Source organism: Carassius auratus, unplaced genomic scaffold, assembly GCF_003368295.1.
Source record: "Carassius auratus strain Wakin unplaced genomic scaffold, ASM336829v1 scaf_tig00214077, whole genome shotgun sequence".
Taxonomy (NCBI): Eukaryota; Metazoa; Chordata; class Actinopteri; order Cypriniformes; family Cyprinidae; genus Carassius; species Carassius auratus.
Genome location: NW_020527513.1, coordinates 1,041,745 through 1,052,458, shown reverse-complemented (window position 1 = coordinate 1,052,458; position 10,714 = coordinate 1,041,745). Strand labels below are relative to the sequence as shown.

The 10,714-nt window shown below is 36.1% G+C and overlaps 2 protein-coding genes across 6 annotated transcripts; both read left to right on the top strand.

The window, feature by feature from the left end:
• Nucleotides 1-381: 381 nt before the first annotated feature.
• On the top strand, nucleotides 382-1,477 carry ndufc1 (NADH:ubiquinone oxidoreductase subunit C1). Its single transcript, XM_026256601.1, has 4 exons — nucleotides 382-520; nucleotides 1,018-1,121; nucleotides 1,205-1,277; nucleotides 1,374-1,477. The coding sequence occupies exons 1-3, from the start codon at nucleotides 475-477 to the stop codon at nucleotides 1,262-1,264; spliced, it is 210 nt and encodes a 69-aa protein (XP_026112386.1). The 5' UTR covers nucleotides 382-474; the 3' UTR covers nucleotides 1,265-1,277; nucleotides 1,374-1,477.
• Nucleotides 1,478-2,421: 944 nt separating this feature from the next.
• mgarpa (mitochondria localized glutamic acid rich protein a) lies at nucleotides 2,422-9,392 on the top strand. 5 transcript variants are annotated; one of them, XM_026256596.1, is made up of 5 exons: nucleotides 2,422-2,575; nucleotides 5,104-5,204; nucleotides 5,298-5,403; nucleotides 5,742-5,759; nucleotides 7,994-9,392. In XM_026256596.1, exons 1-5 carry the CDS (start codon nucleotides 2,494-2,496, stop codon nucleotides 8,383-8,385), a joined length of 699 nt encoding a protein of 232 aa, XP_026112381.1. In that variant the 5' UTR covers nucleotides 2,422-2,493; the 3' UTR covers nucleotides 8,386-9,392. The 5 variants fall into 5 exon arrangements, with proteins under 5 accessions (XP_026112381.1, XP_026112379.1, XP_026112383.1 ...); XM_026256594.1 differs by having other exon boundaries at nucleotides 7,991-9,392; XM_026256598.1 differs by lacking the exon at nucleotides 7,994-9,392 and adding an exon at nucleotides 6,592-7,648.
• Nucleotides 9,393-10,714: the final 1,322 nt, after the last annotated feature.

The window sequence follows — 10,714 nt, the reverse complement described above, 5'->3', positions numbered from 1 at the left end:
AAAAAAAAATGTAATTGTATATACACTAATATTTTTAAGGGGAAATTTTTAAAGGATTTTTTTTATTTTATAGATTCAGGATAATGCACTGTAAGTCGCTTTAGATAAAAGCGTCTGCTAAATGCATTTATTTATATATTTATTTAATGTATCATTCAAATAAGAAACAAAGATGATAATGTATTTTTCATGGACATTTTTTATTGCTATGGAGTTTTTAATTTATCGTTGTCCAGGAGACCAAAGAATAAAGCATCTATTTAGAGAAAATTGTCAATAAAAATAAAACCTTTAATATTTTTTTAAGAATATGGAGTTTTTGATTATTATTGAATGGTTGTATGTTCACTCGCCTGTGTTTCATTCGTTCGTGATCGATTACTCTACTTGCCACTACTAGGCCAGCCGTTCCAGGAGCCAGGGAAACTAATCGAGCAAGGATCGCATTTTGTCTTGGAGAGAAACGCTGTCAAAATGCCTCTTGATCGGTTATTGTTGCGGACTTCAACTGTCAATAAGAGTGAGTAGTACAACAATGCGGATTATATTTGACGTACATTATAGTCTCAGTACATTTCCTCGGTACAATTGTTTATTAGCCTCATGTAAGTTTGCAAAGCAGGATGGCCTGACCTTGCTTAGCATAGCAACACAGCAGCTCATACATTAGTTTGATCGCACGTACGAGTTACTTATATGTTACAGGCATTTATTTACAGCTTTAGAAAACATTTGTAATCTCCATATATTGTGTTTTAATTGCCATTTACAACCAATGACACTTAAAATATTTGTAAATATCTTAATAATTGTTACATTAATACGTATTACATCCAGTCTATGATTACATCTAAAAAAAAAATAATAATAACATTGTGCATTATAACATTTTAAATATTTGGAAAACTGCCACCAGTGGGTTAATAAATGAATTCATATACAAACTATGAAGTTAAAAGTTTCCAAAACTGTCCAATAAATCAAGCATTGTTTTAATTATAAACGCTCTCTTTTCAGTGATTAGCAGAAATTCCTTTATAGCTTCCAAACCGGATCCGTCCAAGCCAAACATGCTGAGAGTAGGCCTGGCGTTTGGGAGCACTGCTGTCTTGTGGGCATTGGTAACTCACTTTGAATGATCTCTCAAACATATGCACAAACTCCTTTTTTTATTTTTCTAAACACACTCTCTGTTCCCCACTAGCTGTTTAAACAGCACCGCACTGATGTGCATGAGTACAAAACACGGAACGGGTTACAGTAATTCACCAGGACATGTGAGTATATCTTTAGTCTGTGTTAGTGTCATTTGCACATTTTGTTAAGAGATGCCATGCTAATGATGTAATAGTAACTGTTTGTGTCCTTTGTAGGGCAACGATTGCACTGTGCTTTGTGGATCTTCTGTTTTTCCTGTTTCCTCTGCTTTTGAATGATGTACAATAATGTTTATTAAAGATGTGTATATACAACTTGCCTCTAGTCACTCTCTCTTGACTCCAGCAAACATGAGTTGCCAAGATATAAATATTGTTAAATATAGTTAATCTTTGTTCCCTTTAATTTAGACTAATGATGTGGTTTATAAGCAAAATAATTACAGAATCATTCTTGAACTTTGTCTATCCTAATTAAGTAAATACAACTTTTAAATCAGACTTTTGAAGCCAACATTCAGTGTTGACAAACCAGTGGTGTTCCAAGATTAAATTTTAAATATTTAAGAGACAGGTTAATGTATTTAGGAGAAACAAGTTAACGATTTGAGTAAAAAGATGAAATTAGGAATTTCTGGCATTACCTTCATACAGTGGAGAGCATGCATGGACACAAAACAGTGAGTATGTTTGGTGTAAATCTCTGCACCAGGATCTAATTAGTGTATTAATTAATTGGCCAGAGAGCTCTAGAGAATGTCCTGTCTTATTAATCAATGCAGCTTTTCACCACACAGAAAAACATACTGTATAGACATACTATTAAACAGAATGGTATAAAAATCCGACTACAGCTAACAGATTGTTACACAGAAACCATTCTGCAAATCCAGTCATGAAACATAGAAAACAACTGTTAGAAATGTTTCGTATTAGGTTGCCACACAAACACCCTGTAAACGTTACTGCAACGTAAGATTTGGGATAGAAATAAACTGGAACCATACACTAATATTAGGAAAATGTAGCCTACTGTAATTTCTGGCACCATGATAAATCTATGAAAACTGGGGTCGTCCTGTGGCACTTTAATTCAATTAAGATATTTTTTTGCAATGTACTGTAAGTAGCAACAGTAAATAAAACAAATAATACAAGTAAAAACGGCTATTTGAGTGAATATAAAGACACTTGCTTCGAAGGCAGTGCCAGGGACTCCCAGCAGAGGGAGGATTTAGTCGAGCGGTTCCTCCTCCCCTCATGTCCCCTCCTCTCCTTCAACTGTCTCCGCTCTTCAGTCATTCATTGCTCCTCCGCTGGACTCTCAGTTTGGACGATGTTTGGGTGCAGAGCAGCCTGGCAGAGGTGTGTGCCTCTGGCGCGACAGTCCCTGTCCCGCGCACACCTCGACAGAAATGGTGAGCACCATCTTATCTGTCTCATAAAGTTTCATTTTTCCTAGAAATCATGTATTTTTCCAGTGCGTTTCGAGATTTCGCGATCTGTTAATTGTGATTGTTCACACATTCCGATGTTGCCTACAATGAAAATGTGCTTGAGAGAGATTATACTGTACAAAAACGACAGATTTTGGAGCAGGTTACATTTAGTTTCGGGTAAAGGGGACATGAAGGTCAGTCTCAACATCAAATCCTGTTGGTGCTCCACATTTTTAAATGGCTTTCGAGAAGTCGCTCACGTTTTTAGGTTCCTCCAGAGGTCTCACGCCTACTATACTCACACATATTCACATTCATCTGCAGGGAACACAGTGTACACTTCTCAAACCGCAGCCTGGCACCAAGAACACAAAAATGTAGCCATCTTGGCCAATACAGATCTGCACTAATAGTCATTTTGCAGAGCTAAATTTTTTGAAGCAAAAAAATACCTTGACCATCCCTGTGCATTTTAAACATTGTGAAAAGTTAGTTGTGGACTCTTGGACGTGATTCGATTAATGTTTGCTCTGCTAAATTCATTCTGTCGTCACTAAATGGATTATGAAACACAAAATTGCGTAATAGGGAAACGGGTGAAATTTGACAGCATGGTGTTAGCACTCGTACTGCTTGATTTTTGTGACCTTCAATGTTCTCAGGGTATGTTTCCACGAACAGCTCACGTGGTTGTTTACGTGGTCGAGCTATAGACGCAGACAGTGGTTGCTGTATGGCAAGCCACGTTACATTTAATCCTTGAAATTTACTCTATTTTCATGCTACTAGTACTTTTAAGATACTAGTATCCATTCCATTAGTTACTAATATTATTTTTAAGCTACATACAGACATCAATTATTCAGGTCTGACTAGTATGTATTGCAGTGGTGACAAGTACTTATTAGATACTAGTAGTTATTAAAAATACTTACGTTTTGTGCGCTAGCTCATGCTTTAAAAAAAAAATTCTGTTATGTGTTTTCCGCTCATGGATTTTTATGAGTTTTTCTACCTTAGGCTTCTAAACATTTGCATTTCTTATTACATTTTATTTAGCACTGGCCTTTCAATCTCACAAACCCTGACAATTCCTTTATGTACCCTTGGGGGTTATGAATAGACCCCTGTTGGGAAACCCTGGTTGTTTAAATAAACATGCAAACATTCTTGAAGCCAAACATTTGTCTGCCCTTACATGGTGTGTTTGATTGTATTGGATAAATGAATGTGAAAATCTAGGTTAGGATGTTTGTAGTTAATAAGAATATGACATGAAAATGTTGAAATAAGCATCGATATAATCACAGTGTCTTTCCTGTTCAATAAATATCTCCTCAAATAGCCATGAGCGGATGGACGATATGCCTACGCTTATGGCCTTTTACTGTAATTCTAGTTCACTTCAGCTGTTCCAGATTTGCTCATGGGTTCATGGGTTTCAACAGACATGAGGATCAGTAAATGTTCTAAATGGTGAACATTGAATATAGTGTTGTAAATATATATATATATATATATATATATATATATATATATATATATATATATATATATATATTATTGGACAACTTGTGGAATGAAATAAATGTAATTGACTGCAAACAGAGCATTTTTGGTAACTAAACATTTTTTTTTTTTTTATTAATTTCTTCATTTTTTTTTTTTAACTCTGTATCCACACCACTAGATATCAGTATAAGACTAAGATGACTACCTCCTTTTCATTTTGTGTGATATAAGAGTTTACTTTCATAATTTATCTCTTATTTGCGGTTGTTAAATGGTATTGTGTAAATATAGGAATTATATCGGCCAGTTTCATCCTAAACTAAATATCGTCATCAGCCTTTGACATTGAAAAAGTTATGTTGGTTCCTAGTAGTCTAACCGAGCACGTATCGTTTTCTGTTTGCTTCACCCTTTGACTCCTGGGAAAGATTAACAAATTAGCTTGTATAAATAACACTGAGGTGTCTAGAAGCCGTTTACTCTAGCTGGGCACAAGTGATTGGATTATCTTAAGAAGAGTATTGAAGTTACTACTTAACAAATCTCCAAAGTTTGTGTCAGAGTGATCTTTGCCCTCCTGTTCTGATTGGACTGCACTGATGGTTTTCTAAATTTAAGTTGCTCCCTGCCCTCTAACTTCTTCTAGGACAAGGAACTGTCAGCACTGAGGAGACTTTTGATAGTCATGGAAGCATAGTATATAAAGCGAAATATTTGGTGATATAAAAGCAATTATCTAGGTAAGGAAATAATGCATAAATCCTTTTATCTTTTAAGGAATCAATTGACTGATGTGTATACGTTTATATAAACCCTTAACTGTTGCATTAACACTCGGGTCCACTTAGTACTTCACATGCGTAGTATAAAATGCTGTTAACTTAAGATTATCTTCACCATATTTCTGATTCATGGAAATGCAAAAACACATGATTTCTTACATTGTTGCCTCACACATCCAGAATCTTGGTCTTACTCCTCTGTTCTCTGTGCAGTAGTTCCACGGAGGCTCATGTCGTCGGTTCCTGGCGGCTCTGGTCAGAATATCTTTTATGTCGTCCTCTGCGGTGGAGCCTTCGCAGGTGCCTTGGCATATGTAAGTCTGATTAAAACTCAAACCATTGATGGTATAGTGTGATGTCAGATCACTTGTTTAATTAATTAATGTCTTTCTTGAATTCTGTGATAGGCTTGCAAAACAGTTTCAGCAGACCAAGCACGTTTTGTTGAGCGTGTTTCTGAAATTAATGCTCGTCCCAAGTCTGACTGGAAACCCAAAGCATGGCCCCCTAAGGGTAAGTCTCACCTATGGTCTGGTTAAACAGTGTTAATGTTGTTATTTAGTCACTTTTACTCACATCTTGTGGTCAGCATGGTAATGCAGACAGCTAATTAAATAACTGTCAAATCCAAGCATTTCTGACACTTCTGCATCTGAGCCAAAAATATTAAACGGTCTTATCTAAATGACAGCAGCATTAAAAAGCTGTCTCATTTAAGTATTATAAAAAAAGGGATGTTATGTGTTGTAATGCGGTCTGATATGAGGGAGTTTATACAGCAGCTTCAGGGTTTAATAACATTTCATATTTGCAGTGTGCCATCATTTAATATTTTTGTTGTTGTTTTTTAGGTGGGGAGAATGGCAATGGTGAGTTCATGAGTGATCTTTTTATGTCATAATCTGTCCAACGAAGAACCCTAAAATATAACTTTATGATATTTAAATGGACTAATTATAGTTCTGTCTCTTAAATATCTGAGTAGCTTCTGATATGCCAAGTGGGATTGTTTTACAAAGTACCTCTAATGACACTATAATGGGCGGATATTGGTAGAATAATGGCTAAACTGCAATGCCAAATGCTTGTTTATAAAGAGCCTAGATGTTCTTCAGACTGAAACAGAAAAGTGAGCTAAACAAGTGCGATAAAAAGCTCAAAAAAAAAAAAGTGAGCTAAATTTTAATGAAACCGCATCCCTGTAGAGTGTGGTACTTACAATGCCAAGGTTCAATTTGTGAGGGAAATTGAGAGCTGATAAAATAGATATCTTGCATGCAATCAGTTTGAATAAAGGTGTCTCCAAAATGCATAAATGTAAATATAAGATTGGCTTAAGTAGTTGTTCTCGTGTTATCCTTCTAACACACCAAGATACCCTGATCCTATTTGTCAGAAATCCTGTTAATCAGAACTGGGTGCCTTTCTCTTTGACACTGTCACTTTCCTCTTAAATAAACTGTGTATATGATCCATCTGCACCCCTGTGCACTCCCATTCTCTCACACAACCCTTTTCCCCAAATTACTTACCTGTGATTCTCTATTAATGACTGCAGTCAGGTCCAGTTTTATACTGTGGTCTTTTAAATGCCATAAAATAAAAATAAAAACTAAGAAATCATAATATTGAACAACGAACTCAAAACCTTACCTAATCTCTTTCCTAATGTTCCTGTCTCTTTGTTCTGACTCTTTCCAGAATAAACTAATTCGGACAGTCGGGGCTGGTGACCTATAGTCTTCATTCAGAACTTTTTGGATGATTCTCTCCTGAGCTGATTTCCTTATGATTCCTGCTTTTTCCATTGAACTGATATTTTTAATTCCATTGTCTTTCAAACACTCATTTAAATGTTAACTGTGGTGTAATACAGTAGAAATGGAAAGACATGTAAAAGAATACTTCCCTCTGTGAGTTAACTGTTAAAACATGCACAACAAAGCCCCTTTGCTTGTTATTCAGTTTTGCTGGAATTCACAGAGTTGCTGGTACTGCTAACTTTGAACAGATGGTAAGGCTCAACCATCTTTTGTATTCCCTCACCTCACCTGTCCTCCCAGCCCCTTTCTCCTTGTTTCTCTTCAGTTTCTCTTTTCACCCTCCCTCCTCATTCTTGGGTTTTGCATGCTGCCTGCGGTGATCGGGTTATTTGTGATTTTGACAGCTAGGTTTATATTCCCTGTTTACCCATTTATGGGAGCTCTCAGGAGGTTTGATAAGATGGATGCTGTGGGTGAGAGAATTTGAAGGTTTGCCAGCAAGTGTAAATGCTTTAAATATGGATGTTCTTAGCTGCACTTATGTTCTTAGGTAACTAACCTAAATTAAATCCAGTTAAATTAATACTATTATAATATACCTACAAACGAATTAAATTACCATTGCTATTTATACAATTAAAAAAATCATTATTTTAGTAATAATTATAGTTTCTCACATTAGTAAAAACTATTATTAATTATTATATTGTTATATATTTCTTCTGTAATTAATTGCATTAATTGTTAGTACAGTTCTCAAAAGATTTATTAATGAATATTAGGAAAGTTATTGATGATTATAGTACCACCTTACAGAAACTGTCAAGGTATAACACTCCTGAATCAAAGGTCATATTTTGCAAGATCTATACTATAATGTCTCTGTATTCATAAATGAAAATCAATTTTTAGAATTTTATTTTAATGGAATATTTAATTTCAGTATATAATTTATTTATTTCAGTGTAATATGTAATAAATGGCAATAATTATTTTTATTATAAAAATGATAATAAATTATGAGATATTCTTATTCTCTAATTTATAAAAACATCATGTTAGTAGTATTTGAACTTATTTACTTTATGACAGGATTGAATTACTGCAGTGTGCTGATTTTAATTTTATTTTTTAATTATTAAATAATTATAAAATAATGCATTTTTATTTTGATCGCAAAATATGCTTTTTAACAATGGGTTTAATTTTTTATATATAATTTTGTATAATCTCAACCCAGTCATTTTTATGTGAGATTCAAAAGGAAGTATGAGTGTGCTAAAGATGAAAACGTAGCTTGATGCCTTATTTTTCTTTCTTCTCTGTTGTCTGTTTATAAGAAGCTGGCGCAGAGGAAGGTGAGGTGGCAGAAACTGTAGAGAGTGCAGCTGAGGAGGATGTTCCTGCCGAGGCACCTGAGGTCTTGCTGGAAGCAGCTGAGGCCACTAGAGGGAAGACAGGAACTCTTGAGACGGTTGTGGAGGAGGTGGCCGAGACGGTCGCAGAGACTGCAGAGGTGGTGGCTGAGGTGGCTGGGCTCGTTGCTGAGACAGCAGAAGAGGTGGCAGCAGTGGCAGAGGAAGTGCAGAAGGTAGCAGAGGAAGTAGAAGCAGCAGCAGAGGCTGTCGTCACTCCTGTTATCCAAGCTGAAGAGCCGGCGTCAGAGAGCAACGGTACGCCACCAGCCTCCAAAGAAGAGGCAGAAGCAGAGGCCTCTGGTACAGAGTCCTAAATGGCTCACTGTTACTCAAACACTCACCCACATACACACACAAGATATGGAAGACTCAAATGTTTTTATATCTGAACCTGTTAACCTTACATCCAAAGAAGAACAAAATTATGCACATACAATTTAGAGATATTTTATTGCTTGAATCCTGCAGGTCTCTCTATCGATCTTCATTTTTCCTCCCTAACAAGTAGATTCCTTAGTCATAAACTGAAGTTTTAAGGTGATCGGAGACACATGAAATAAATTATAGTGTATGTAATTAACTGTATCGTCCTCATCATATTGTACTTCCTCTGGTTGCATCAGTGTTATACAACAGGATTTGATGATTGCTTTGCAATAAAGTCATCCCACTATATAGCACACAGCTTATTGTGTATATTTTCGCTATATTCCTGGATTTTGCTGGAAATATTTGAAAATTATATAAATACATTTTAACTTGAAAAAGTTATAAATTATAAGTTTTTCAAGAGTAGGTTACTGTAGAAACCACTGTGAGAATTCAAAGTTGCTGCTTTTTGTTACATGTGACCAAACATTCCAATAGACACACTTCAGACCGTCTACTCCTGTACTCCTAATTTCTTACTCTTAGCTTTACTCTCAATCTTCTCCCAAATCTGAGCCAGCCTCCTTTAACCTCTGTTCTGACTTACTTCCTATTTGAGAAACAACTGCATGCAAAGACACCAAAAAGCAAATGTTCTTCTGTACGTAGTTATTTGTTGTTTTATAATAACAGTAATAGTTCAGTTATGACATTTTGGATTTGTCAAAGTATTTCTCTGCCAGAAATCACTTAATTGTTACAAGCCAGTTAATATTGTGAAACTGTGAGTGTTTTGCTTCCTAGCAACTAGGTCAGTTGTGTTTCTGTATTAGTTTTCCCTTTATACTCCTCTGTATGACTGAACTGAGAGAACTTACTAAGACGGTCAAGTGTGTGTGATCAATGAATTTGCTCATTTACTTGGAAAAATGCAGTCATGTAATAAAATGGATTCAAAGCTATTTAATAAAATTAATAAAATGAAATTTATAAAAATCTAAAAGTTATTCTGTGTTTAATTTTTGTTTTTCCAGAATCATAAATACTGAGTTCATCCTCTGTTTTTAAAAGTAATGTTTTAAAATGCTGAATTTAGTGTAAAGGTCATTGGTGTTCTTGTGATAGTTATTCTTGTGGTGTGTCCCTTTCTAGGTGATATTTAGCAGTAAAGCCTTCATGTATGTTCTGAATGAATGGAAACCCCTAAATGGAGCTGCATGCTGTGAACATGAATGACGATACTTGCAGAAAACCTCTTACATTCTGTGAAATGCAAAGATACACATCATAGATCATACCTGAATGTGCTAAACTTTGCTTCAGCTACTTAAGCATGTTTCTCTGTTGTTATAACTATCACTAATATAGGGAGGATGAACCTCTGTGCTCTACTTTTGGTAAGTCTCATTTGTATCTTTTCCACTGGGTCTGTGTCTAGATTAATCTTCTGTTTTAAACTACAGTCACACACAAAAACACACACACACACACACACACACAAACAGAAATATGATAATTGTTAAACAATAATATTTGAACTTAAAATGCTTTAACATTTATAAAACCTCTAAATAAGTCATTTGATACCTCTCAAACATCTAATGTCTTGTGTGTTTGTGTGTGTGATTATTGGGTGACTTGATTGTGTCTTGCAGAACCAGGAGAGCTGGCTGCTGCCTCCGTGATCGAGGCTGTTCCTATTGAGTCTGTATCCGTGGAAGATGTGCCAGTTGAAGCTGTACCAGAGAAGCCCACTGAGGTTCCTACAACAGATCATTTGGAAAGTGAACCTGTAACAGAGGTGGCACCCGTTTCTCCATTTACAGAAGCCGCACCAGTTTCCCCAGTTATAGAAGAGCCACCTGTTGCCACAGTGTTAGAAGAGAATCCAGTAGTAAAGCCGTTTGATTCACCAGTATCCACAGAAGAAGCATCTGATTTCCTGGTGATAGAACAGGAAATATTGGTTGTCCCAGTGGCAGAAGAGACACCAGTTTCCTCTGTAACAGAAGAGGCACCTGTTGGTCCAGAAGCAGATGAGGTATCAGTTACCCCAGTGACTGAAGAGATGCCTGTTGCCCCTGTGCCAGAAGAGGCAGCAGTTAACCTGGTAACTGAAGAAGCTCCTGTTGCTGTGGCTGAAGATGCACCTGTTGTAGTGACTGAAGAACTTGAGGAAACACCTGCAGCCAAAGTAACAGAAGAGGTTATTCTAGTGGATGAGGAAGTAAAGGCAGCAGAGGTGACTGCAGAAAGTACAGTTATGGAGGCTTT